The sequence below is a fragment of the Trachypithecus francoisi genome, unplaced genomic scaffold (genome assembly GCF_009764315.1).
Source record: "Trachypithecus francoisi isolate TF-2019V2 unplaced genomic scaffold, Tfra_2.0 Lachesis_group16, whole genome shotgun sequence".
Lineage (NCBI taxonomy): Eukaryota > Metazoa > Chordata > Mammalia > Primates > Cercopithecidae > Trachypithecus > Trachypithecus francoisi.
Genome location: NW_022681461.1, coordinates 94,875,689 through 94,902,876, shown reverse-complemented (window position 1 = coordinate 94,902,876; position 27,188 = coordinate 94,875,689). Strand labels below are relative to the sequence as shown.

At 56.0% G+C, this 27,188-nt stretch overlaps 2 protein-coding genes, 1 long non-coding RNA gene and 1 pseudogene across 11 annotated transcripts in view; 2 read left to right on the top strand and 2 right to left on the bottom strand.

The window, feature by feature from the left end:
* Positions 1-2,845: 2,845 nt before the first annotated feature.
* On the bottom strand, positions 2,846-4,358 carry LOC117099076. The gene is made up of 2 exons (XR_004443684.1): positions 4,266-4,358; positions 2,846-3,123 (listed from the first exon to the last, which is right to left on the bottom strand). It is a non-coding gene; the product is annotated as an uncharacterized LOC117099076 (long non-coding RNA).
* A 248-nt stretch (positions 4,359-4,606) lies between these two features.
* Positions 4,607-14,338, top strand: ARRDC1 (arrestin domain containing 1). Of its 2 annotated transcripts, XM_033238353.1 has the most exons (8): positions 4,607-4,802; positions 11,882-11,992; positions 12,439-12,489; positions 12,593-12,747; positions 13,010-13,192; positions 13,277-13,453; positions 13,537-13,978; positions 14,052-14,338. In XM_033238353.1, exons 1-8 carry the CDS (start codon positions 4,685-4,687, stop codon positions 14,114-14,116), a joined length of 1,302 nt encoding a protein of 433 aa, XP_033094244.1. In that variant the 5' UTR covers positions 4,607-4,684; the 3' UTR covers positions 14,117-14,338. The 2 variants fall into 2 exon arrangements, with proteins under 2 accessions (XP_033094244.1, XP_033094243.1); XM_033238352.1 differs by having other exon boundaries at positions 13,537-14,338.
* Positions 14,310-15,140, bottom strand: LOC117099075 (annotated as a pseudogene). Its single transcript, XR_004443683.1, has one exon. The product of XR_004443683.1 is annotated as an uncharacterized protein ARRDC1-AS1-like (transcript).
* Positions 15,141-17,874: 2,734 nt separating this feature from the next.
* EHMT1 (euchromatic histone lysine methyltransferase 1) overlaps positions 17,875-27,188 on the top strand; it is a 226,360-nt gene continuing 217,046 nt past the window's right edge. For 2 of the 7 annotated variants that reach the window (XM_033238346.1, XM_033238345.1), the window contains exon 1: positions 17,899-17,979. In XM_033238346.1, coding sequence (XP_033094237.1) covers positions 17,917-17,979 — 63 coding nt within the window. In that variant the 5' untranslated portion in view covers positions 17,899-17,916. Of the gene's footprint in view, positions 17,980-27,188 lie in introns of all 7 variants that reach the window. The other 5 variants (XM_033238349.1, XM_033238350.1, XM_033238344.1 and 2 more) reach the window with 3 other exon arrangements.

Below are 27,188 nucleotides of genomic sequence, written 5' to 3'. Positions count from 1 at the left end.
CAAGCTAGCCATGTGGAGAGGCCCCGTGGGAGAACAGATGTCTGTCCCCTCCTGCTGTCCCAGTCGTCCCAGCTGGAATGGCAGACAGGTAAGTGAAGTCTCCAACATTTCATCCCCAGTGGATACTAGACAGCATAAGAACCTCCCAACTGAGTCCAGTACAGTTTTCGGGATAAATAAATCAGGGCAGTGGTTTACTATGCAGCGATAGACAGCTGAAACTGCTGGTGCCACTCAGATGGCTGTAGTCATCTTGGCATGAGGGAGGCTACAGGTGGAGATGGCTTTCCTAGAAGGCTGGCCATTCTCTCACTCTCCACATGATCTCTCCAGCAGGTAAGCAGAATTTTTACATGACAGCTGAGGGCTCCAAGAGCAAGAAAACAAAAGCTGCCAGGACTCCTAGGCTCACCTTGGAACCAGCACTGCCTCTGTTTCTTTCTTTTTTTTTTTTTTTTTGAGATGGAATCCCGCTCTGTTGCCCAGGCTACAGCACAAGGCACAATCTCAGCTCACTGCAGCCTCCGACTTCCAGGTTCAAGCGATTCTCCTGCCACGGCCTCCTGAGTAGCTGGGATTACAGGCACGCGCCACCACTCCTGGCTAATTTTTGTATTTTTAGTAGAGATGGGGTTTCACCATGTTGGCCAGGCTGGTCTTGATCTCCTGATCTCAAGCGATCCGCCTACGTCGGCCTCCCAAAGTGCTGGGATTACAGGCATGAACCACTGCGCCCAGCCTGTCTCATTGCAATTCTTCCAGTTAAAGCAAGTTGTGGGCCAGCCTAGGTTCCTGGGGAAGCCCCCTGGTGGGAAGAGCAGCACTAATGCAAAGGTTGGTGGAATCTTTGAGGAGGAACCACCAAGCCCTAGGAGGGAGACTGCCGAGGTAGAGGAGGGTTTTGGAGGAGGAGCCACAAGACTGACACGTGTTTACCACACTTTTCTTTCTTTCTTTTCTCTTTCTTTTTTTTTTTTTGAGATGGAGTTTTGCTCTTGTAGCCCAGGCTGGCGTGCAATGGCCCAATATCGGCTCACTGCAAGCTCCACCTCCTGGGTTCAAGCGATTCTCCTATCTCAGCCTCCCAAGTAGCTGGGATTACAGGTGTGCACCACCACCGTGCCTGGCTAATTTTTTTGTATTAGCATTGATGGGATTTCACCATGTTGACCAGACTGGTTTTGAACTCCTGACCTCAGGTGATCTGCCCACCTCGGCCTCCCAATGTACTGGGATTACAGGCGGAGCCATTGCACCCGGCCCACACTTTCCATTTTCTGTACGTTATTATGCTTTGACATCTTGGGGGCTCTACTAGTCAGGGAGATACTGCCCCTCCCAGGGCTGGTTAATTCCCAGAGCTAGCAAACAACTTTATCAACAGCAATCCAGAGCCCATATCCCCAGCCTCTTCCTGATCTGACTCTCACATCCCAAGCCAGCATTTCTCCTGCCCTGCATCCCCCAGGGGCCGATACCAGACAGCTAGAGCCCCCAGCTGTGACCTAGAGCCTGCTGATATGATTCAAGTTATCTAATCCTAAACTTGCTTACACCTACCTACCCTGCCTTGTCCATTTTCACCCTGAGGAAAACACAAAAAGGCTCTGGGCCACGCTCTCTCCAGGCTCCTCATGACCCTGGTACTTCCCCTTCTGGCCCTGCATGGCGTGGCGGGGCCCCTCCTCCTGAGAACCACAAGTACTAAATTCTTCCTTTGTGGCACTTGTCTCCTAGACTGTCACTTTACCATACCTGATTCAAACAAAGCCCATGTAGTTTTAGGATATAGGGTAGGAGGCTGGAAGGATTGCCTGCAGGGATTCAGAAGCACTGTTTCCACACGTGGAGGTGGAGAGAATGACAGTGAGTTAGGAGCTAAAATCAACAAGAAATGAGGATGCTGATCAGAGCAAAGGTGGTGCTGGTGATTCTGAGACCAGGAGGCTTACACATGGTGGCTCCCAGGGTGGAGAATGGCCTGGCAGTGTTAGGAAGGAGCCAGGAGGGCCCCCACCCCACCTGCAGATCCAGAGGTAGAGGGATCCTGTGAAAAGAAGTCTCTACACCCGAAAGCTCCAGGGGAAGCCAGGTTTTCTTTTTTTTTTTTTTTTTTTTGAGGTGGAGTCTCGCTTTGTCGCCCGGACTGGAGTGCAGTGGCGGGATCTCAGCTCACTGCAAGCTCCGCCTCCCGGGTTTACGCCATTCTCCTGCCTCAGCCTCCCAAGTAGCTGGGACTACAGGCGCCCGCCACCTCGCCCGGCTAGTTTTTGTATTTTTAGTAGAGACGGGGTTTCACCGTGTTAGCCAGGATGGTCTCGATCTCCTGACTCGTGATCCGCCCGTCTCGGCCTCCCAAAGTGCTGGGATTACAGGCTTGAGCCACCGCGCCCGGCCGGGAAGCCAGGTTTTCATTAGAGCACCACTAAAAGTATGCTCGGGGAAGAAGAGAACAGTCTAATGACAGGGCGATTGGTGCTGGTGGTGGTTTCTGGAATACAGGATGGGTGGGAGATAGGGTCAGAATCAAGGATGTGCAGAACCCTGTGGGGCTTAGATTGTGGCTGACATGGGATAAAGGCCACGTATGTTCTGTGTCCGTTGTCTTCCATCTCAGTAGCTTGCAACACAGTCTGTCTCTCCCTGCTTGAAACACTTTCTTTTTGTTGTTGTTTTTTTTTTTGAGACGGAGTCTCGCTCTGTTGCCCAGGCTGGAGTGCAGTGGTGTGATCTCCGCTCACTGCAAGCTCCACCTCCCGGGTTCACGCCATTCTCCTGCCTCAGCCTCCTGAATAGCTGGGACTACAGGTGCCTGCCACCACACCCGGCTTTTAAATTTTTTTTATTTTTAGTGGAAACAGATTTCACCGTTTTAGCCAGGATGGTCTTGATCTCCTGACCTCGTGATCCGCCCACCTCAGCCTCCCAAAGTGCTGGGATTACAGACACGAGCCACCGTGCCCCGTGAAACTCTTTCTGACTTCTGGCATGGCCGACTGCCATTCGGGAGGGCTGTCCACGATCCTTGCCATCTCATGGCACCCTTCTCTCTTGTTCGGGAATTCTGCGTGTGCATAGTCTTGGCAGGAAAGTGTCTGGAGCATGGCCAGTTAGACCCACCTCCTGAAACATTGGAATCCCAAGGGAGTCAGCTGGGCCTGGGGCTTCAGGGCCTCTCCCAGCCTAGCCTGGGGGCCCCTCCAGCCTGTGAGCCCCTCTCCTTTTGCTGGGGTGCCGGACTCCTCCTTCCTGACCTATTACCTTCTACCAACCAGGGATGGCAACGTTTAAGTGCTTGACTCCCAGGCTCATGCACGGAAGTACCTGGTCCACTTGGGGATCAGTGGCACCTCAGACTCCGCATGTGATGAGTCTCCCATCCGCAAACCATGTGTGTCTAGGCCCATCCTCCCCATCAGAGAAGGCTACCCTCTTCACCGGCTGTCCTAGAAAAACTCGCAGCACTGGGGCCCGCCTCACCCACTCTATGGTGAGCTTGTCCGTAGGCGAGGGAGGCCTTCCCTCTCCAGGACTATCCAACGGTTCTCTGCCGCCTTAGGTCCCCGGGGTATTTGAGTCCTACCCCCCGCAGCTCACTCTCTACAAAAGGATCTTTAAGAAAGATAAATGGGAGTGTGTTTCTCCGGTTCCCAGTGATCCAAGTCCTCGCCCCACCTGGACCCCGACCCTTCTGTTGCGGACCCCCGCCCCAGGGCCTCCACCCAAGTGTGGCTCCGTTGGGCCCGCACCCCATCAGGCCAGCAGGGAGGGGGATAGCAGGGGGCGGGGCAGGCACTGGGACTCCGAGCAGGTGTGGGGAAGGCAGGGGGCGAGGGGGCGGGCGGTTGGGCGAGGCAGGTGCTGGAGGGCGGGACAGGTGCGGGGGCAGGCAGGTACCGGGAAGGCGGGAGGGCGGGCAGGTTCCGGAGGGGCAGGACAGGTGCTGGGACGCGGGGTAGGAGCCGGGGGTGGGGGTTAAGGCAGGACAGGTGCTAGGCGGCGGAGCATCCCCGCCCAGGACGCCCGCGCGGCCCAGTGACGTTTTTCCGCGACTCGGGGTGAGGGACACCCCTGGGCCGGGCGGGCGGAGGAGTGGGTTATGCAGAGCCCAGCGGGGAGCCCTTCCCAGTCCCAGAGCTCGCCTCGGCCTCGCCCCCAGCCCCGCTCCCCGGCAGAGACGCGGTGGTGACTCCCTCGGTGGGGGATGGAGGGGACTCTTGCGTCTCAAGTCCCTTAAGCGGCGCCCGACGCAGCGCAGCACCTACCCAGCGGGGCGGGGCCCGGGTCCGGGAACGGATGAGCGCGGCCGGGGGACGGGGCAGGGGTGGGGCGGCCGAGGCAGGGGCGGAGCTGGGAAGGCGAGGCAGGGGCGAAGGGCGGGGGCGGGGCGAGGGGCTGTCAAAAGGGCGGGGCATAACGAGGGGGCGGGGCTACGCGGACGGATGGGGCGGGAAATAGGGGCGGGGCCGGGCCTCCGAGCGGCAGCCCGCGAGCGATGGGGCGGCCAGGGGTCTGGGCGGGGCCGTGGGGCTTGGCAAGGCCCGGGAAGGGCCGGACGGGGGCGTGGCCTGGATTGGGAAGGATGGGGGCGGGGCATAGGAGGGGGCGGGGCCGGGCCTCGGAGCCGGGGCTCGCGGGCGGCCGGCGGGGGCGTCACTGTGCGGCGGGCCGGTGAGGCCGCGGCATGGGGCGAGTGCAGCTCTTCGAGATCAGCCTGAGCCACGGCCGCGTTGTCTACAGCCCCGGGGAGCCGCTGGCTGGGACCGTGCGCGTGCGCCTGGGGGCGCCGCTGCCGTTCCGAGGTGGGCGCGGGTCTTCGGGGAGGGCCATTGGCCGCACCTGCGCGGGGCCAGGGCTCCCGGAAGCGGCTGCCGTCGCCGGGCCCCGGGTTGGGCCCGCGAAGTCGCTGTCGTCGCCGCCCGGGACTGCTGGGGCGCGGGCTTGGCGGCGCCGGGGAGGTCCGGGCGGCGCCGCCCTTCCGCGTCTGTCCTTCCTGCCCTCCCGCCGAGGGTCGGCGTAGTCCCGGCGGGGCCTGAAGCCGGGGCCTGAAGCGGGTCCACGGTGGAGGACGCCCTGAGTGCGGGCACACGCAGGCCTGCGACCCTCCCTGTCCGCGCTCGCACCTGCTGGGCTCCTTCCCGCACCCGGGCTCCCGGCGCAGGCGCTCCCTCTGCAGAGCCGCTCCTGGCCCGGGCGTGCGGTCCCGGCGGGGTGCAGGCACCTGCTGCGGCTCCCTGCGCCCCCGCCCCGCGCCAGCAGGCCTCGCCCACCCCCCGCCGAGGCGGACGCCTGGGCCTCGGGGACTGGGGATCGAGTTGCTGCAGTGGCCGCTGGCCGGGCGCCCTGGAGGTGAGGGCAGGCCAGCGAGGTGAGGCTGCCTCCCGAGGATGGGGGCCTCCGCACAGGCCTCTGCCCGGCCCCTGGTTGTGAGTGCCGCGTCCCTGCCGCGGGCTTCTCTACCTTGGTCTCCTGTGGGAACCACCTGGGCTACTTGGCCACAGCCCGTGGGCTTCCCGCTGCACCTTGACCGCTGAGCCTGGGCGTGGGTGACAGCACTGCTTTTGTGCCTGCTGAGAACCCACAGCCTCTGTTCTGTCCTCTCAGTCGCCTGGGACAGGTGATGGTGCTGTGGCCCTGACTCTGCACCGCCTGGGACTGTGGGGCCTCCGAAGAAGCCTGGTGATAGGTGCTTCTGTCAGGCTCCTGGCCCCATTGGGCCTCCTGGAAGACCCCACAGGCTCCCTTCCTCTGTCCCCACCTTGAGTTTGGGGTCTGGGTGGGGGCAGGTGTGGCTGTGGCAGGGCAGAGATAGCACATGCATCCCTTGAATACAGGTGAGGTGTGAGGTGAGGTGGGTTGGATCCTGGCTGAGGGGAGTGCAGGGCCCTGTCGTCCCTCCCCTGGCGCGGCCTGGGGCGAGCAGGCCATTGCTGACCACAGGGAAGGGATGGCCTCGCGGTGCATGACTGGCCTGGGTGAGCAGGCTCCCCTGGCCTCCACGTGGACGTGGTGGGTGGGTGAACGCTCACGCCTGTAATCCCAGCACTTGACGCAGCTGGCCCAAGAGCTGAGGTAGCACTGGCCCACAGAGGCTGGTCTGAGTGAGGGAGAAATAGGAGGGTCATGAGCTAGGGAGTAGGAGATGGGCCCTAATGGGCCGGAGAGCACATATTTCAGGCTGCTGCAAGTGAGGTGGGAGGGGTGTACAGGGGTTCCTGAGGGTTTCCCCCAGCCCTGCCTGGGATGGGAACGGAATGCCATCGTTTGCTCGTTCGAAGGATGCTTGTCAATCCTGCTAGGAGCCAGTAGGGAGGCCCTCAGCCCCCAGGAGGACAGCAGCCCTGCCTGGGCCCCTGGGCTTCTCACTTACTCTGCCGATGAGTGTCGGTGACAGTCAGCACCCAGCCATGAGGACGCCTGCTGTCTCGAGGGCTGACACAGAGGGAGGCCTGGGAAGGAGCAGTTTTCTGGAGCCCAGGCTGGCCCAATCCAGGGCTGGGGGTCAGGCAGGACCACCTCGTGTTCTGTTACTGGGATGGGCGACCAGGATCGACAGTGGTTCTCGGAGCACTCATGGTAGGCCTGATGCAAATTCTCTCCACATCCCATGGGCCAGCCTCAGTAACGCTCAGCACCCTGGCAAGTGGCATGGTTATTACTCTCATGATACAGATTTGGAAACAGGACTGGGGGAGTGGCTTACAGGTCACAGCTTCTGTGGCAGGCATGGGATGAGGATGAGGAGTTGGTGGGTCTTCTTGGGATGAGGATGAGGAGTGAGTGGGTCTTCTTGGTCCACGTGTAGGTGGTGCAAGGGAGGGGCTGCTGAACAGGTGGGAGCCCCAACTCGAGAAGAAAGTTCCAGTGGTCCCTTGAGAACACGGCCCAATCATGAGCTTCCTAAGTCAGAGCAGCCTCCAACAGCTGGTCCTTGGTTGTGCATCTGAACACACTTAGGAAACATTTTTTATTTTTATTTTATTTATTTTTTTGAGACGGAGTCTCGCTCTGTCACCAGGCTGGAGTGCAGTGGCGTGATCTCGGCTCACTGCAAGCTCCGCCTCCTGGGTTTACGGCATTCTCCTGCCTCAGCCTCCCGAGTGGCTGGGACTACAGGCGCCCGCCACCACACCTGGCTAATTTTTTGTATTTTTAGTAGAGACGGGGTTTCACCATGTTAGCCAGGATGGTCTTGATCTCTTGACCTTGTGATCTGCCCACCTTGGCCTCCCAAAGTGCTGGGATTACAGGTGTAAGCCACCATGCCCGGCCTAGGAAACATTTTTAAACCTACATGAGGGAGGAGGGATGGGGCTTGCAGGGCCCCTGCAAAGAGGTGCAACATTCAAGTCCAGAAGGCGGAAGAAGTCACACTGTGACTAGGCGACTGCCACTGAGCCACGCAGTCCTGCAGCCAAGCCCTGCCTGGCGGCTTTCCTGTTGTGAAAGGCTTGATTCCCTTCAGCCTGTTCTGCCATTACAAGCAGTCTGCAAGCTGGAAAGAAGAGGGAGTGGGGTCATATGCCCCTCTCCAGCAGCAAGGAGACCCCTCACAATGGACCCCATGCACTGCTCTGGCTTCTGTGGGCAGAACTGCATCCTGTGGTCCTGCCTGATTCGATGGTTTGAAAAGGCAGAAACATGGCCGCTGCCATTGGCCTGGCCAGTGAAAACGGGCTCCCTGGGGAATTCAGCCAGCCTGACCTGAAGCAGTTGCTGAGAGGTGGAGGAGCAGCCCCAGGTGTTTTGGAAAGGAAGCAGCTATCTGGCAGCTGTGCGGGAGCCCCGTGCCTCCCGTGTTCTTACTGAGGAGAGTGTGGGCAGCTCAGGACAGGTTTCACTTTGGACAGTGGTTGGAGGCTGCTCACTCTGGCCGAGTCATCTGAAAGAGCCTTGGTGTATGTGCAAAACAGGGCCGTCTGCATGGGCGTTGGGAAGATCACAGAGCCTGGGCCCTTAGGATGACCCAAGGGTCAGTTGGATACGGTTTGTTTTTGTGGAGTCAGGTGTCTCATGACGGTTTTAGTGATGCTTTGCTAGTATGAGCAGTGGTGTGTGAGGCTCCCGGTTAAATACCATGAGATTCTGAGTGGAATTCTGGGTTTCCTGGTATGCACGGGTAAAATTACAGTAGACCTGTCCCACTCTTTGCCAGTACGTCATACCTGTCTGCAATTTGACTGGTGTAAGGGGTGTTTGTTTTCCACCTCCCTCCAACGTGTGTTGGGACATACATTTATGTATTCATTTACGTTGCTCTTATCGTACAATGGCGCAGTCTCAGCTGCTCACCGCAACCTCCGCCTCCCTGGTTCAAGCGATTCTTCTGCCTCAAGACTCCCAAGTAGCTGGGATTACTGGCATGTGGCACCACGCCCGGCTAATTTTGTATTTTTAGTAGAGACGGGGGTTTCTCCATGTTGGTCAGGTGGGTCTCGAACTCCCGACCTCAAGTGATCCGCCCGCCTCAGCCTCCTAAAGTGCTGGGATTACAGGCGTGAGCCACCACACCGGGCCTTGAGACATTCATTTTATTTGAGATGAGGTCTCACTTTGTCACCCAGACTGGAATGTGGTGGTGCGATCTTGGCTCACTGCAACGTCTGCCTCCAGGGCTCAAGTGATGAGTCCTCCCACTACAGCCTCCTGAGTGACTGGCACCAGGGGCACACGCCACCACACCCAGCTAATCTTTTGTAGTTTTGGTAGAGACAGGGTTTCACCATGTTACCTAGGCTGCTGTCACACTCCTGGCCTCAAGCAGTCCACTCGCCTTGGCCCCCCAAAGTGTTGGGCTTACAGGTGTGAGCCACTGCGCCCAGCTATGTCTCGACATTTAATATTTGTCAATCTGATGGATTGAAATGGTAGATAATTTGGGTTTTCCCTAATTTCTTTTCTTTTCTTTTTTTTTTTTTTGAGACTTAGTCTAGCTCTGTTGCACAGTTGGAGTGCAGTGGTGCGATCTCGGCTCACTGCAAGCTCTGCCTCCTGGGTTCACGCCATTCTCCTGCCTCAGCTTCTGGAGTAGCTGGGACTACAGGCACCTGCCACCACGTCTGGCTAATTTTTTGTATTTTTAGTATAGACCAGGTTTCACCGTGTTAGCCAGGATGGTCTTTTTTTTTTTTTTTTTTTTTTTTTTTTTTTTTGAGGCAGAGTCTCGCTCTGTCTCCGGACTGGAGTGCAGTGGCCGGATCTCAGCTCACTGCAAGCTCCGCCTCCGGGTTTACGCATTCTCCTGCCTCAGCCTCCCGAGTAGCTGGGACTACAGCGCCCGCCACCTCGCCCAGCTAGTTTTTGTATTTTTAGTAGAGACGGGGTTTCACCGTGTTAGCCAGGATGGTCTCGATCTCCTGACCTCGTGATCCGCCGTCTCGGCCTCCCAAAGTGCTGGGATTACAGGCTGAGCCACCGCGCCCGGCCTCCCAGGATGGTCTTGATGTCCTGACCTCGTGATCCGTCCACCTCGGCCTCCAAAGTGCTGGGATTATAGGCATGAGCCAGCAGACCTGGCCATTTTTTTTTTTTTTTTTTTTTTTTGACGGAGTCTTGATCTGCCGCCCAGGCTGGGGTGCAGTGGTGTGATCTTGGCTCACTACAAGCTCCGCCTCCTGGGTTCACACCATTCTCCTGCCTCAGTCTCCTGTGTAGTTGGGACTACTACATAAAAGTAGCTGTCACCTCAAGTCACACACCATTCCTAAACAGTTAACACAACGATTTTATTACATTTCTCAGTGTTGTGGGTTAGGAATATGGACAGTGAGGGCAGGGTGAATATTCAGTTCTGTGCTACCAGCCGGGATCACTTGAGGGTGCTTGGCTGGCATACCGGTTACTCTGGGGACCACTGCTCCCTTTACAGCATCCTCTGTGGGTTCCAGCGTTTTTCTTTGTTGTTTTTGAGATGACGTCTCACTCTGTAACCCAGGCTAACGTGCATTTGTGTGATCTCGGCTCACTGGACCTCTGCCTCCTGGGTTCAAGTGATCCTCCTGCCTCAGCCTCCTGAGTAGCTGGGATTACAGGTGCCCGCCACCACGCCCGGCTAATTTTTGTATTTTTAGCAGAGATGGGGTTTCACCATGTCGGCCAGGATGGTCTTGAACTCCTGACCTCAAGTGATCCATCCGCCTCGGCCTCCCAAAGTGCTGGGATTACAGGTGTGAGCCACCATGCCCAGCTGGGTCCCAGCATTTGTGGGATTCGAGGTGGGGATGTGCAGTCTGTCAGGAGTGTTAAAGGCATTGCAGCATTTCCAGTCCCCAGGCCTCCTCTCCTTGCTTCAGCCACGCCCGCCTCCTCTGCGCCAGCTGACGCCTGTGTGCTCCTCTTGGGCTGTCTGCTGGCTCACAGGAGAATCACCAGTATTCCAGATGTTCAGCCTGGAAACAGTAAGGGTCTGGCCCTAGGAGTGCCTGGCTAACAGAGCATGGATTCAAAATCAGGGCAGAGCTGGGTATGGTGGCTCATGCCTGTAATCCCAGTACTTTGGGAGGGTGAGGCAGGTGGATTGCTTGAGCTCAGGAGTTTGAGACCAGCCTGGACAGCATGGCGAAACCCCCTCTCTATATTAAAAAAAAAAAAAAAAAAAAAAAAGAAAACAAAAAATGGACCGAGGTTGGGGTGGCAAGGCCGGGCTGGAATGGAGGCTGAGGCCAGGCCATGGCAGTGCCCAGGGGGTAGAGGGCGTGCAGCAGGAAGCAAGGGCCGCCCTCAGGGATGGGGGACTGGGTCTGGCAGCTGCTGAGGGGAAGGGCAGGATGTATGTGGAGAGCCACGTGGGGCTGCTCTAGGTGGCCAGCAGAAGGCCTGGGCCACAGGTGGGGCCTGCTGGGAAGACCATAGGGGAGGCAGGTATGGCTGACCCTGGGTGCACCAGACACCGATACTACTCCTCCCTGGCTGCTCCCTCAGCAGGTCTGAGAGTCTGAGTCACCTTCCCCTCACGTGACCCCCACCAGGACAAGGCAGGGAAGTGGCGATCTTTGGCCGTGACTCAGCCTTGCAGGGAGAAGAGGGGCTGGAGCTGCGGGTGGCCTGCTGATGGCTCCCCCAACCCCTGCCCACCTGGGTCTGGTGCTGTGTGTGCTTCTGCTGCGTCTGTCCTCCCTTGTGACCAGTTTCTGCTGGACTTGGTTGTCCAGCCATGATCTTCTGACCATCATGGTTTCTGGACACACATCTGTTGGACTGAGGAATTTGTGTTTCTGGCCACAGAACAGTGGCAACCTCTGCCTCAAGCAGTTCCTGGTCTGGCACTCCCCCGGGGAGGCCGGAGAGAACCAAGCCATCTCCTGATGCAGAAAGTCAGCCCCGCTGGGCAGTGCTGACCCAGGAAGTAGGGCCCTACCCAGCGGTGTGCCGACTGTGGAACACTGTCTGCCAGGCGGGTCTGGCCACATTCCTGCAGCATGATGGTTGGCAGTTAGCTTCCTGGAGTGTGCAGGGGTCCTTCCCTGCCTAACTGACTTGTCTACAGGGCAGCAAGAAGACGCGTCCGTCCCTTGGAGTGTCCCAGGCACCCCCCGACCCCCCCAGGCGCCCCCCCCCCCGCCAAGATCCCCCTAAGCAGCTGGGCTTTCACAGCCAAGGTTACCAGTCTGGGGGATGACCCAGCCGCCATCTGGATGAGTGCTGGGGCCTTTCTGCTCTGGACTGCAGGGCAGACATCGTTTTGTGCTGGTCAGGCCTCTCGCCAGCCCGGCTCCCTTGGAGCCCCCCAAGACAGGAGATGGGCAGGAGGTGTCCCCTGAAGTGGCAGGGGTTGCTTGCTCACTGGCCTTCCCAGGACCCCGCCCAGGTGGGGCTGCTTGGCCCCAGGTCGAATTCCTGTGCCGTCGGCTGGCTGGGGCTCATGCAGCCTTCCCCTTGGCAGCCATCCGGGTGACCTGCACAGGTTCCTGCGGGGTCTCCAACAAGGCTAACGACGCAGCGTGGGTAGCGGAGGAGGACTACTTCAACAGTTCCCTGTCGCTGGCGGACAAGGGTAAGTCTGGGAGCCAGTTCCTGACCTGGTCCCAAGTGGTGACCCCTGGGGGCACCCCTTGGAGTGGGGCCTGCCTGTCCTCCCCCTTTCCTAGACCTGCCTCTTGGATCCTGCACTGGCCCATCTTCTCCCAGGGTTGTGGGCCCTGATGGGTTTCTCATAGGGGCTGGGTGGCTGAAGGGGCCACTTTCCACTTGTGCTGGATATGGGTGCGCTCTGACTCCTGGCGCAGCTGTTTCACCCTTGCCCCGTTCCCAAACCACTCTCCTGTTCAAGCCCTTACCCTCTTCCTTCACCCAGGCCACAGCCCTGTGCTGCTGTGACTGAGACAGGGAGACCCAGTGTGAGCTGGCCAGCTGCACTGCCCACTCTTATCTTGGCCCTGTGGCCACCTCAGGCCTTGGAGGCCTGTCCCCACCGCCCCCACCTCCCTCCTGTCTCTGCAGGGAGTCTGCCCGCTGGAGAGCACAGCTTCCCCTTCCAGTTCCTGCTTCCTGGTAAGAGCCCGGCCTGGACAGACCTGGTGATGACCAACTGGTCCTGGGAGGTGGGCTCTGCAGGGTGAAGGCAGCCAGGTGCCAGTGCCTGTTCTCCCCTCAGCCACAGCACCCACGTCCTTTGAGGGTCCTTTTGGGAAGATCGTGCACCAGGTGAGGGCCGCCATCCACACGCCACGGTTTTCCAAGGATCACAAGTGCAGCCTCGTGTTCTATATCTTGAGCCCCCTGAATCTGAACAGCATCCCAGACATTGAGGTGAGGATGGCACAGTGACCTTCTTGGTGGGTCCCCACCCTCGTGGGGGCTGGGGAAGAGCCGGGCAGGCACTGCTTCATCCCAGTGTCCTGTCCCCAGCTGAGGTGAGGGGGGCCAGGGTCTGGAGGCAGTGGCCTCTTTGCCCTGAGCTGACTGCTGGTCTCCAGGGGCAGGGCATGGCAGGGCTGAGGGGCTTGTCCTGATGCCACAGGGATCCAGACTGCCCACACCTGCTAAGCCTCTCCCTGGCCCTCCCCCAAAGCAACCCAATGTGGCCTCTGCCACCAAGAAGTTCTCCTACAAGCTGGTGAAGACAGGCAGCGTGGTCCTCACAGCCAGCACTGATCTCCGTGGCTATGTGGTGGGGCAGGCACTGCAGCTGCACGCCGACATTGAGAACCAGTCGGGCAAGGACACCAGCCCTGTGGTGGCCAGTCTGCTGCAGGTCAGAGCCCCCGGCAGTTGCCTGGACTGGCCTCCTGGGGTGGGCTGGCAGTCTGCGCAGGCTCACAGGCTGGTCCTTCCCCAGAAAGTGTCCTATAAGGCCAAGCGCTGGATCCACGACATACGGACCATTGCGGAGGTGGAGGGTGCAGGCGTCAAGGCCTGGCGGCGGGCACAGTGGAACGAGCAGATCCTGGTGCCTGCTTTGCCCCAGTCGGCCCTGCCAGGCTGCAGCCTCATCCACATCGACTACTACTTACAGGTTTGGTGCTGGTGGGGGCTGGGTGGCCTGAGGCCTAGTGGTCTTGGCCCTGGCCCCTCATGCCCCACCTCAATCCTGTCCAGGTCTCTCTGAAGGCACCGGAAGCTACTGTGACCCTCCCAGTCTTCATTGGCAATATTGCTGTGAACCATGCCCCACTGAGCCCCCGGCCAGGCCCAGGGCTGCCTCCCTGGGCCCCACCCCTGGTGGTGCCTTCTGCACCACCCCAGGAAGAGGCTGAGGCTGAGGCTGCGGCTGGTGGCCCCCACTTCTTGGACCCGGTCTCCCTCTCCACCAAGAGCCATTCGCAGCAGCAGCCCCTGCTGGCCACCTTGGGTTCTGTGCCTGGTGCCCCCGAGCCCTGTCCTCAGGATGGCAGCCCTGCCTCATATCCGCTGCGGCCTCCCTTGTGCATTTCAACAGGTGCCACTGTCCCCTATTTTGCAGAGGGCTCTGGGGGGCCAGTGCCTACCACCAGCACCTTGATTCTTCCTCCAGAGTACAGCTCTTGGGGCTACCCCTATGGTGAGTCGAGGGCCAGGGCTTGGCAGAGAGGGGACGCCAGGAGCCCCATGCAGACCCTGCTTTCTCCCCGCAGAGGCCCCACCGTCCTATGAGCAGAGCTGCGGCGGCGTGGACCCCAGCCTGACCCCTGAGAGCTGACCCCGTGCTGCCTTCTCCAGGCAGGCCTGGCCTCTGTCCTGGGACTGGGGCGCCCAGGGCCTCGTGCCTTCTCTCTCGGCCTGGCCTGGCCCACTCAGGACCTGCCCAGCCTCTGCCAGCTCCTCTGGCATCCACCCTCTTCTCCCTGGGGCTGGGGTGGGGGTGGCAGGGAGCTGGGACCTAGAGAGATGCCTCCTGTAAATAAAACGCTTTATTTGTAGAGCTGGGCCTCACCGGCCTCGCCTTGGGCGCCCTCCAGCCTCCAGCAGGGCCTGACCCTGACCCCATCCTGGGCTCTGCTCCTGCCAGGGCATAACCCGCTACTCGGGTACCCCCTGCTACCCTGGGGTTGTGCTCAGGCTGCCATGCCTGGGCGGAGCCGCGGGGCTGGTTCCCTTTAACAGAGGACGGGGGCTGGCACTGGGCCTTCCAGAGCCACCTAAGGAAACGTCCTTGGAGCCTGGCTCATGAACTGGGGCCTCACGCAACCTTGGCATTTGGTTAAATTTGTGCCTCGGCTCCTGCTGTGTTTAGGCACCCAGGTTCCCAGGCAGCGTGGCGTGGACTTCCCCTGCTGAGAAACCTGCAGGCACGTGGAGGGGCTTGCTTCGGCCCCTACTGGCACCATTGCCAGGCCTGGCTCTGAGGGACACTGCTTCTCTCCTGCCCACATCTCCAAGACCTGAGAGACAGGGTTCTGTGGAGCAGCATGCCCAGAGGGGCCCCCAGGGAGGCCTGGTAATGCTGGCCAGCCTGCCTGGAGGGCGCTTCCAGAAACAACGGAGGTGGTAGTGAAGGACAACTCTGGGTTCAAATTCCAGTTCTATAGGACGAAGGGCTGGCCGTGGCTAGGTTTGTCAGTTACCTTATCTATAAAATGCACAGGACCAGGCTGGGCACGGTGGCTCCCGCCTGTAATCCCAGTACTTTGGGAGGCTAAGGCAGGCGGATTGCTTGAAGTCAGGAGTTCCAAATCAGCCTGGGCAACATAGTGAAACTCCGTCTGTACAAAAAAAAAAAAAAAAAAAAATAGCTGGGCATCGTGGCACATGCCTGTAATCCCAGCTACTCAGGAGGCTGAGGCAGGAGAATCGCTTGAACCCGGGAGGCAGAGGTTACAGTGATCTGAGATTGTGCCACTGTACTCCGGCCTGGACAACAGAGCGAGACTCTGCCTCAAAAAATAAACCAACAAAACCCCACAAAAAACTCCTGGGACTGTAGGGGACAGCCCCTCACTCTCAGAGCATGACAGTTTATTTCCCGAACAGTCCAGAGGGGCAGATCCTGGCCTCGTGGCAGAGCTGTCGTTCCTACGTAGTGGCTCCCATCCCTGGCTCCCAGATGGCTGTTAACAGCTTTCACCACTGCCTGGCCTCATGGTGGGACTTTTGAGGGACAGACTGGGAAGTAGATTGTCACTTTTTGTCTCTGACCTGTCCCCTTCCCATTGGAAATGTGGTCTTTAGCCAGGCAGTCCTGTACTTGGCTAAAATTTTACTAATTGTGGGACGATCAGCATGAATATTGGAGAACAGCAGAATGTACCACAGGCGGGGTCACCTGCTGGAAGCAGTGTAGTCTGTGGTTGAAAGGAAGGCCTCCTGGGCTTGAATCCCATCACTGCCTCTCACCACTCCCTTGCTTCAGTTCAGTCACTTATAAAATGTGGGTAAGAGCAGTGCCTGCCTCTCAGGACCGACTTGAAGTTTGCAGGGTTAGCATGTCATGTGCTGAGAGCAGCACCTTGACAAGTGCTGAGGAGCACACAAGGGGAGCAGCTGATTGCAAAACGGAGTGAAAAAGCTGCCTGAAGCCTGCTTCCCACACCTTCACTTAGGGTGGATGTTTGCTTGGTAAAGGATTTTTCTTCACATTTTAACTCCCTTTATTCAGTCAATAATTTTTTTTTTTTTTTAAGATATTAGAGTCTCGCTCTGTCGCCCAGGCTGGAGTGCAGTGGCGCAATCTCGGCTCACTGCAAGCTCTGCCTCCCGGGTTCATGCCATTCTCCTGCCTCAGCCTCCTGAGTAGCTGGGACTACAGGCGCCCGCCACCATGTACGGCTAGTTTTTTGTATTTTTAGTAGAGACGGGGTTTCACCGTGTTAGCCAGGACGGTCTCGATGTCCTGACCTCGTGATCCGCCCGCCTCGGCCTCCCAAAGTGCTGGGATTATAGGCGTGAGCCACCGCGCCCGGCCCAGTCAACAAAATACTTTTGTCTCCCGTACACCAGGTCTTGTTCTAGGCACCATGGACTTACATTCTAGGGGGAGACAATATTCCAGATCAGGATGTGGAGAGTCAGAGGTCACACACTGTGATGGAGCAAAGTGAGGCGAGGAAGACCGGCACGGGCGACAGTCTCACTTCAGCTGGGGAGGAGAGGGAAGGCTTCCCTGCAGAGCTGATAGTTAAACTCAAGGATGGTAAAGAAGCAAGCCACAAAGACACTTGAAATAAAGGTTTCAGGGAAGGGACAGACAGCAGGAGGGGCAGCGGAGAGGTGGGTGTGGGGCAGGGCGGGGCAGGAGGGCCATGAAGGCGCTCGTGTCTCCTGCGAGGGCTCAGGGTGCTCGGCCTGTCATAAATGGACTGAAGCTTTGACAGAGCAGTTTAGCTGTCCTAAAGAAACCTGGGAAGGTTCTCTTGGCACTTGGGATTGCCCGTTTCCTTTTCTGTCTCTGAGTGCACTGTCTATGCTGGACTTGGGATAATTTTCCGGGGTCCGACTCAACAGGAAGGAGACTCAGGTGTCACCCAGATTGACCTTCAAGACTCAGTTCTTGTCAGTACAATACCCGTCCCCTCGGTTCACGCGACCATCCAGAAACCTCAAATTCAGTCCATGGTTCTTGTTTTGGGTCTCGGGGCTGGGATAAGGCGGGCTGACCACAGCGGGGCATATAGCCTAAGATAGTTTCTGTGGTGCTGGGGGCGCTGTCCAGGGAAGGCTACTTGGTCTGCAGAAAAGGCCTTGGCTTCTGCATACCTGAGCAGCAGGCATATGGGTGGCAGGGAGAGCGGGGTAACCAGAGGGCACACACCCCCAACCGGAGCACCCCCCAAGTTGGCACCTCCACAACTGCGGAACCTCCCCCATCAGGGCAACCCTCCCGGTTGGGACACCGTCCCCAGCCAGACACATCCTCCTAGCACAGCACCCATGCTTAGCCGGAGCCGCTCCCCCGCCAGGCACCTCCCCACCGGGCATCCCTCCCCAGTGGGACACCACCCCGCCAGTCCAGGCATCCCCGCCGTTCGGGACACCCCCTCCAGCCGGAGCACCCCTCGGCAGGAGCATTCCCCCAACCGGGGGACCCCCGCCACAACGGGAACCTGCCTGAACCAGAGCACCCTCCCGCGCCGGGGACACCCCACAGGCGGCTCCCCCGCCAGGCCGCGGCCCGGGGAGTCAGCCTTCCGCGCAAGCCGGCGAAATCAAAGTGCGTCCGGGGTTAGAGGTCAGAGGTCGGAGCCGCAGGTCTTTCTCCTCCTTCGGCCAGCCCACCAGAACGTCAATTTAGAATGAGATATGTGTGGAAAATGGGAAGGCTACTCCCCATCCACTACCACGACTCTGGCGGGTGGGTTCTCCAGCTCTAGGTCTCCTATCCCGCCGGCGCGCGTTCCGCTTCCGGCCGCCGCAGGCCCGGCGCCTGGGGCGCCGCACGCCTGGTCCCAGTGCGCAGGCGCCGCACCGGTCGGGCTCCAACGCGCAGGCGCGGGCGCAGGCGCAGGCGCAGACGTAGGCGACCGGCCCCGCCCCGACTCTGGGCCGCGAGGCGCGGGCGGGGCGATGGCGCGCGGGAGGGGCGGGGCCACGCTGCGGGCCCGGGCCATGGCCGCCGCCGATGCCGAGGTGAGCAGCAGGGCCGGCGGGGGGCAGCGCGGGGGCGGCGGGCAGCGGCGGAGGCGGCGCGGGGGCGAAGAACCGGGCCCGGCGGCGGCAGGCGGCCGGCGGGCGGGCGGGGCCCTGCGCCCCCCCGCCGCTGCCGCCTGCCGCCGCCGCCTCAGGCCGAGGCCGGGCCGAGGCCGCCGGGCGTCCGGCCCGCGCTCCCGCCGGGCGCGCTTTGTGCGCGGCGCGGACCGGGCGGCGGCTGGTGGTGCGGGCGGGGGCGCAGGTGAGGGAGGCGGCCGCGTACCTGCGCCCGCGCCCCCCGCGGACCCCGTGCCGCCGCCGCCGCCCGCGAGCCGGATCTGCGGGGAGGGCCTCGGCCAGGGTGCCGGGGAGGTGCGGAGGACAAAAGGAAAAGTAGCGGGGCCGGCCAACTTTGGAGCGCCGGCCGAGGCGAGGCTGTCCCTCCTCTCGGAGCTCTTCCTTCGCTCCGTTGACCTTTCACTTTGTTCTGAGTAGGATGGCACCATCTTTAACGAAAAGTTGGCCAGTCCCGGCGTGTTTCTCCCCAGACAATGCTGCTCCAGCCCTGCTGGCTGTCAGAAGCAGGAAAGCACGCTCGGTGGGAAGCTTGCGGACTCAAGTTTATTTCCAAACCAGCAGCTTTAAAGGGCTCTCTATATAAAAAGTTCACATTCTTTTGTTAATGGTCTTGGCCTTCCCCGTGCTCAATTTCAAGGATAGTTTGTTTCCTTGCTTAGGAAAGGAAGCAGCATAGAGATTAAAGTCTTGCGAGTGGTCCACTGGCGTCCCTCTGAAGGAAAAGCAAGCAGGAGGTGGTATGTCCGTGGAGCTGCTGAAATAGTGTGTTCTTAGGGCTGAAATAAGGGACCGGTTTGGAGAAAAGTGCTAGCTTAGAAGTATTTCTTTGAAATTAACAATGTAATAACAGTTGAAACTTCTCAGGCTTAGAAAGTTAAGGTGTAGTAAGAAGCCGTACAGTATCCTGGTGCGTAGACTTAACACTGTATTTTAACTCAGGTAATGTATGGTCTTTTTGTTTATTTTTTTCCTGCATTTTTGGGGGGGTGTTGAAATAAGTAACCCCAGTTTGGGAAGGTGCAGGGGAATTCTTAAATTCAATGCAAGGAGTTTTTGCTGAGTACCTGCAGCATTCAAGGAATGAATATTAGTCACTGAGAACAAAAAGGGAAATTAGAAAACTTCAAGTCACTTCCAGGCTTGTAGGAGAGAAGATGTGTAGTGATGAATTATATCATGTATGAAGCACCCACTGGATCCCACACACTGTGCAAGACCTTTAGATCAGGCGCCTCACTCAGTTTTCTTCACCCTGTGCAGCAGGTGCTGTTATTTCCTTTTTTTAAAAAAATTTATTATTATTTTTTGAGACAGGATCTCCATTTGTCACCCAGGCTGGAATGCAGAGGCATGATCGCGGCTGACTGCAGCTTGGACCACCTAGGCTCAAGGGAGTCTCCCACCTCAGCCCCGCAAGTAGTTGGGACTATCTGCGGGTGCTGCCACACCTGGCCAATTTTTGTAGAGACCCGGTTTCACCATGTTGTCCAGGCTGGTCTTGAACTTCTGGACTCAAGCGATCTGCCCGCCTCGGGCCTCCCAAAGTGCTAGGATTACAGACATGAGCCATTGTGCCCGGCCTGTTGTTTCCTGTTTAGCTGAGGAGGAAGGGTTAGATAACTTGGCCAGTTGGTTGTAGGACTAGCACTAGTACAGTGTTGGGTACGTAGTAGGTGTTTAATAAATGACCGACAAGCAAATGGCTCTAGAGGTCTCTGGTTCCATAGGCAGCTTTGAATAGAGGGCATTACACACCTGATGATAATGACAGCCTGTGTTTACTGAGCCCTGACTTGTGTCCAACCCTGCCATAGTGCCTTGCATGGATTCAATAATTTGAGCTTAGCAGCAACCTTAAGAGGAGGGTACTGTTATCTCCCCATTTATAAATGAGAAGACAGGCCCAGTGAGGCCCAAGATTGAAGAGCTCATGGCCAAGAAGATGAAGATGCAGGTGGTTTGGCTACAGAGCTGGTGCTTGCTAAACATGTGTTATATCTGTGATGGTCATTTTAGGTTAATACAAGCTCTGTTTTTAGATGCATTATTCTGAGGGTTTATCATCAAGTTGTATGAGAAGGTGAGGGAGTCCCTGTGTGTAACGCAGTAACTCCGGCCTTCTGGACAGTAGGTGGGCATGGGATCACTGTTGTCACTAAACCTGGGAAATGATTCCTGGGTCAGGGCTCATTAATTGCTGAATGAGTAAGGTAATAAAGCTGACACTGGAAACTTATGTAACTTCAATTTTGTTATTTTCCTTGATCTACAAAGATAGTCAATACATCTTCACACCAAAAAGAACTGGCCAGGCTTGGTGGCTCATGCCTGTAATCCCAGCACTTTAGGAGGCCGAGGCGGGCGGATCACTTGAGGTCAGGAGTTCGAGACCAGCCTGGCCAACATAGTTGAAACCCTGTCTCTACTGAAAATAAAAAAATTATCTAGGCCTAGTGGTGTGTGCCTATAATTGCAGCCTGGGCAACAGAGCGAGAGACTGTCTCAGGATAAAAAAACAAATTACTGAGGTAGTTGAATGTATTTTCCATTCCCCATTTGTGGATTAGTTAGGATGTGAGGCATGTTAGGGTTTAAATATGTCCAGGGTCACTGAGGATCAGACCCCAGGGTTCCTTTGACTCAAGGCTTTTGTCTCAGCAAAACGTCATCTTCCAGCAGGAAGGCTTTCTCAGGCAAGTGCTATGATTTTCCAGCAGGGTGGCTACTATGTATCTCTTTCTTATTTTTTCTTTTTTAAAATAATATAGGCACGTGCACATAATTTAAAAAATCAGTGCTGAAACACTTAAAAGAAAAGCTGCTCTCATCTCCTGTCTTTCTTTTTTGAGACCGAGTCTTGATCTATCACTCAGGCTGGAGTGCAGTGGTGCGATCTCGGCTCACTGCAACCTCCGTCTCCTGGGGTCAAGCAATTCTCGTGCCTCAGCCTCCCTAGTAGCTGGGATGACAGGCGCCTGCCACCACGCCTGGCTAATTTTTGTATTTTTGGTAGAGACAGGGTTTCATCATGTTGGCCAGGCTTGTCTCGAACTCCTGACCTCAAGTGATCTACCTGCCTTGGCCTCCCAAAGTGTTGGCATTACAGGTGTGAGCCACCGCCCCTGGCCAATCATCTTCTGTCTTTCTGGAGAAGCAGCAGCCGCTTGCAGCTCTTGAGCATTTATTTCATGTTTCTAATTATATGTTTGTATTATCATGTCTTTATCCACCAATTTTAGGGGTCGACTATGGACTTCCATTAATGGTAGATTAGTGTAAGATTTAGATTAGAGAAGATTTTTGTTCTCTTACATTCATCCTGTCCCAGTCAGAATGCGTGTTCTTGGCCAGGGCTAGCAGCTCACGCCTGGGAGGCTGAGGTAGGAGGATCCCTTGAGCCCAGGAGTTTGAGACCAGCCTGGGCAACATAGTGAGACCTTATCTCTACTAGAAGTAAAAAAGTTAGCTGGGTGTGGTGGTGGGATGTGCCTATAGTCCCAGCTACTTGAGGGGCTGGGGTGGGAGGATCGCTTGATCCCAGGAGGCCAAGGCTGCAGTGAGCTGTGATCATGCCACTGCTCTGCAGCCTGGGTGACGGAACAAAATCCTGTCTCAGAAAAAAAATAAAGAATATGGCCAGGTGCGGTGGCTCACACCTGTAATCCCAGCATTTTGGGAGGCTGAGGCAGGCAGATTGCAAGGTCAGGAGATCGAGACCATCCTGGCTAACATGGTGAAACCCCATCTCTACTAAAAATATGGAAAAATTAGCCAGGCATGGTGGTGGTTGCCTGTAGTCCTAGCTACTCGGGAGGCTGAGGCAGGAGAATGGCGTGAACTTGGGAGGCGGAGCTTGTAGTGAGCCGAGATCATGCCGTTGCACTTCAGCTTGGGCGACAGAGTGAGACTCCGTCTCAAAAAAGAAAAATGAATGCATGTTCTCTTGGCCTGGTACACAGCATCATTCTGAGGAGTCTCCTCACCTTTCCCTGCATCTGATGCCGCTCACTGTTTATTCCCTCTTGGTAATGGAACACACTCTCCAGTAGCTAGCCAGGAAGGGATGGTAAGTGGCAAACTTTTGGGATTTGCGTGTCTGAAAATGTATTTACTCTTTTGTTTTTTTTTTTTTGAGATGGAGTTCCGCTCTGTCGCCCAGGCTGGAGTGCAGTGGCGTGATCTCTGCTCACTGCAGCCTCCGCCTCCTGGGTTCAAGTGATTCTCCTGCCTCAGCCTCCTGAGTAGCTGGAATTACAGGTGCTTGCTACCATGCCTGGCTAATTTTTGTATTTTTAGTAGAGACTGGGTTTCAACTTCTTGGCCGGGCTGGTCCCGAACTCCCAACCTCAGGTGACCCACCCACTTCGGCCTCCTAAAGTGCTGGGACTACCAGAGGTCGACCCCGCGCCTGGCCGCAAATGTCTTTATTCTGCCCGTGCACTTAGTAAGTTTGGCTGGTAGGTTGGAAAGTCATTTTGAAGTCATAGCTCCAATATCTTTCAGTTTTCACTGTTACTCTTGAGAAGTCTGGTTGGTCTTTTTTTGAGACAGTCTGGAGTATGGTGGTTCGATCATAGTTCTCTGCAGCCTTGACCTCCCGAGTAGTACCTGGGACTGCAGGCGTGTGTCGCCATACCCGGTTGATTTTTCTTTCTTTCTTTCTTGAGATGGAGTCTCACCCAGTTGCCCAGGCTGGAGTGCGGTGGCGCCATCTTGGCTCACTGCAACCTCCGCCTCCTGGGCTCAAGTGATTCTCCTGCCTCAGCCTCCCGAGTAGCTGGGATTAACAGGTGTGCGCCATCATGCCCGGATAATTTTTTTGTATTTTTAGTAGAGACAGCGTTTCACCATCTTGGCCAGGCTGGTCTTGAACTCCTGACCTTGTGATCTGCCCACCTCAGCCTTTCAGAGTGCTGGGATTATAGGCCAGGCATGAGGCACCGTGACTGGCCTCTTTTTTTTTTGAGACATGGTTTCACCCAGTCGCCCAGGCTGGTGTGCAGCGGTATGATCTTGGCTCACTGCAACCTCCCTGGTTCAAGCATTTCTCCTGCCTCAGCCTCCTGAGTAGCTGTGATTACAGGTAGGCACCACCACGCCCAGCCTTTTTTTTTTTTTTTTTTTTTGAGACGAGTGTCACTCTGTTGCCCCAAGCTGGAATACAGTGGCACGATCTCGACTCACTACAATCTCCGCTTCCCGGGTTCAAGCGATTCTCCTGTCTCAGCCTCCTGAGTAGCTGGGACTACAGGTGTGTATCACCACGCCTGGCTAATTTTTGTATTTTTAGTAGAGACAGGGTTTCACCATATTGGCCAGGCTGGTTCCGAACTCCTGACCTCAAGTAAGTGATCCACCCTCCTCGGCCTCCCAAAGTGCTGGGATTACAGGTTTGAGCCACCATGCCCGGCCTCCAGCTGATTTTTGTATTTTTAGTTGGGACGGGGTTTCACCATGTTGGCCAGGCTGGTTTCAAACTCCTGACCTCAAATGATCCGCCCGCCTCGGCCTCCCAAAGTATTGGGATTACAGGCGTGAGCCACCGTGCCTGGCAGTGATTTTTCTGTTTTTGTAGAGACAGGGTCTTGCCGTGTTGCCAAGGCTTGTCTTGAACTCGGCCTCCTGAAGTTCTGGGATTAAAGGTATGATCCACTGAGCCCGGCCCAGTTTCATTCTTTTTTTTTTTTTTTGAGACGGAGTTTTGCTCTTTTCACCCAGGCCGGAGTGCAGTGACGTAATTTCGGTTCACTGCAACCTCCACCTCCTGGGTTCAAGCGATTCTCTTGTCTTAGCCTCCAAAGTAGCTGGGATTACAGGCGCCTGCCTGCACGCCCCACTAATTTTTATATTTTTAGTAGAGACGGGGTTTCGCCATATTGGCCAGGCTGGTCTAAAACTCCTGACCTCAGATGATCCACCCGCCTCGGCCTCCCAAAGTGCTGGGATTGCAGGTGTGCGCCACTGTGCTGGTGAGGCCCAGTTTCATTCTTAACCCTTTGTAAGCACTATTCCCCTGCCAAACCTGTAGGATCATTGCATCTGTGATTTTCCTAATCTTTACCATGCATTTAGTGCTAGCCTTTTTCATGTACTATGCAGATGCCTAAGTAGCTGTGAAATCTGAAGATTGCTACCCTTTTATTATAGGAGGGTTTTTGTTTGTTTGTTTGTTTTTTTGGGAGAGACATGGTCTCACTATGTTGCTCTCGCTGGTCTTGAACTCCTGGGCTCGAAGAGTCCTCCTGCCTCGGCTCTGGAGTAGCTGGGACTACAGGCATGCGCTACCACGCCTGGCTAGTTTTTGTATTTTTAATAGAGATGGGGTTTTGTCATGTTGACCAGTTTGGTCTCACATTCCTGACCTCAAGTGATCTGCCAGCCTCAACCTCCCAAAGTGCTGGGATTACCTGTGTGAGCCACCGCGCCTGGCTGACAGTTTATTCTTTACTTTCTTCTCTGTGTTTTCTGTTTCCTTTAGTTGAATGTTGGACATCCTGTATTTAGTTTTCTAATTTTAAGTATATTTTTTCTTGTCATGTCTTGGTTTTGTTCTATTTTGGGGGAGCATTTTTGACCATTTCCCAATTTTTTAATCAAAATTTTTAGCTTCAGTTATATATATATGTATATATATATATTTTTTGAGATGGAGTTGCGCTCTTGTTACCTAGGCTGGAGCGCAATGGCGCGATCTCGCCTCAGTGCAACCTCCGCCTCCTGGGTTCAAGTGATTCTCCTGCCTCAGCCTCTCGAGTAGCTGGGATCACAGGCGTGCACCACCAAGCCTGGCTAATTTTGTATCTTTTTTTGGTAGAGACAGGGTTTCTCCATGTTTTTCAGGCTGGTCTCAAACTCCTGACCTCAGGTGATCCACCCACCTCGGCCTCCCAAAGTGCTGGGATTACAGGCGTGAGCCACCTCGTCTGGCCCAGTTGTTTTATTTTTATATTCTTTACTGTTTTCTATTCTTTTTTTAGTATCTCCTGTTCTTGTTTTATGTATGTAGTATCTTTGCTTATTTTAATTACAATTAAAATTTTAAAATTACGGTTAAAGGTATTAAAAAAACTATTTAAAAAAATGTCCCAGTCTGTGCAACACAGCAAGACCCTAAAATCTGGGGCTTCCTGCATGCATCACCATGACCAGCTGGTGCATGCCTGAAGTCCCAGCTACTCAGGAGGCTAAGGCAGGAGGATCGCTTGAATCCGTGAGGTTGAGGCTGCAGTGAGCCATGATCACACCACTGCATTCCAGCCTGGGCGACAGAGGGAGAAACTCTGTCTCTAACCAAAAAAAAAAAAGTTGTTTCCTTCATTTTTTGTGTTTTCCCTGCATTCATTCCTCTTTGCTGTCTTATCTCTTAGTCTTTCTACCATGATGTAGCCTTTCCTTCAGTGTCTCATTGTCTTTGGTCATTTTGCCGTGTTGCGAATAAAGCACTCACCATGAAAAGCTGAGTGCTGGGGCCTTGTTTACTTGTTGCTTTCACCGTGGGGTGATGGTTGGCTGTTGCTATTTTGTTGGCTCTCTTGCAGATTTTTTTTTTTTGGGACGGAGTTTCGCTCTTGTTGCCCAGGCTGGAGTGCGATGGCGTGATCTCTGCTCACCGTAACCTCCGCATCCTAGGTTCAAGCAATTCTGCCTCAGCGCCCCCAGTAGCTGGGATTACAGGCGTGCACTACCACACCAGGTTAATTTTGTTTTGTTTTTGTTTTGTTTTGTTTTGAGACGGAGTCTCGCTTTGTTGCCTAGGCTGGAGTGCAGTGGCCTGATCTTGGCTCACTATGACCTCCATCTCCTAGGTTCAAGCGATTCTCCTGCCTTAGCACCCCCTAGTAGCTGGGATTACAGGCGTGCGCCACCATACTCGGCTAATTTTTGTGTTTTTGGTAGAGACAGGTTTTCACCATGTTGGCCAGGCTGGTCTCAAACTCCTGACCTCAGGTGACCCACCCCCCCCCCTTGCCTCCCAAAGTGGTAGGATTATAGGCATGAACCACCACGCCTGGCCTTTTTTTTTTTTTTTTTTTTTTGAGACAGAGTCTCGGTCTGTCGCCAGGCTGGAGTGCAGTGGCGCCGTCTCGGCTCACTGCAAGCTCTGCCTCTCAGGTTCACACCATTCTCCTGCCTCAACCTCCTGAGTAGCTGGGACTACAGGCGCCCGCCACCACACCCGGCTAATTTTTTGTATTTTTAGTAGAGACGGGGTTTCACCGTGTTAGCCAGGATGGTCTCGATCTCCTGACCTCGTGATCTGCCCGCCTCGGCCTCTCAAAGTGCTGGGATGACAGGCGTGAGCCACCGCGCCCGGCCTTTTTTTATTTTTATTTTTCAAGATGGAGTCTCTCTCTGTCACCCATGCTGGAGTGCGGTGGCACAGTCTCGGCTAACTGCAACCTGCACCACCTGGCTTCAAACGATTCTGCTGCCTCCCTCCCGAGTAGCTGGGATTACAGGTGCCCACCACCATGCCGGGATAATTTTTTGTGTTTTTTGTAGAAACGGGGTTTCACCACGTTGGCCAGGCTGTTCTCAAACTCCTGATCTCAGGTGATTTGCCCATCTTGACCTCCCAAAATGGTGGGATTACAGGCGCGAGCCGCCGCGCCTGGCCCTCTTGCAGATGTTTCTATCTGCTGGTTTGTTTTCTGGGATGGTTTGGTTTTCTTGAATGATCCCTCAATTTCTTGCCTTGCTGGTATAAGCAGGAATTTTGTTTTTTTGAGATGGAGTCTTGCCCTTGTCGCCCAGGCTGGAGTGTGGTGGTGCAGTCTCAGCTCACTGCAACCTCCGCCTCCCAGGGTCAAGCAATTCCCCTGCCTCAGTCTTGGGATCACAGGCATGAACTGCTGTGCCTGGCCTGAGAAACATTTTCCATAAATCTTGAGAAGCAGATTCTCCCATAAACTAGAAGCACAGCTGTCCTATGAAAAGGGCTACCTGTCTTGGGATCTTACTGTGTCAGTTCTTGGTTGTAGTCGGAAGGTTCTGGAGTCATAAGGGCCAGCAAGGGTGATGTTTGTGCCTCAGCTCTCATGTGGAAAAGAGCATCTTTGGCTACCTTGGTTACTGGAGATCTTACATGTGGCCAGAGCCAGAGCTGGGGCTAGAGCCCTGGTTTCCTGTCA

Bases quoted from the DNA above. Each gene is read 5' to 3' on its own strand.
- ARRDC1 (XM_033238352.1), top strand. From the start codon at position 4,685: ATGGGGCGAGTGCAGCTCTTCGAGATCAGCCTGAGCCACGGCCGCGTT. The intron at 12,748-13,009 runs GTGAGGATGGCA...CCTCCCCCAAAG, and splicing joins ACAGCATCCCAGACATTGAG to CAACCCAATGTGGCCTCTGC. The intron at 13,193-13,276 runs GTCAGAGCCCCC...GTCCTTCCCCAG, and splicing joins TGGTGGCCAGTCTGCTGCAG to AAAGTGTCCTATAAGGCCAA.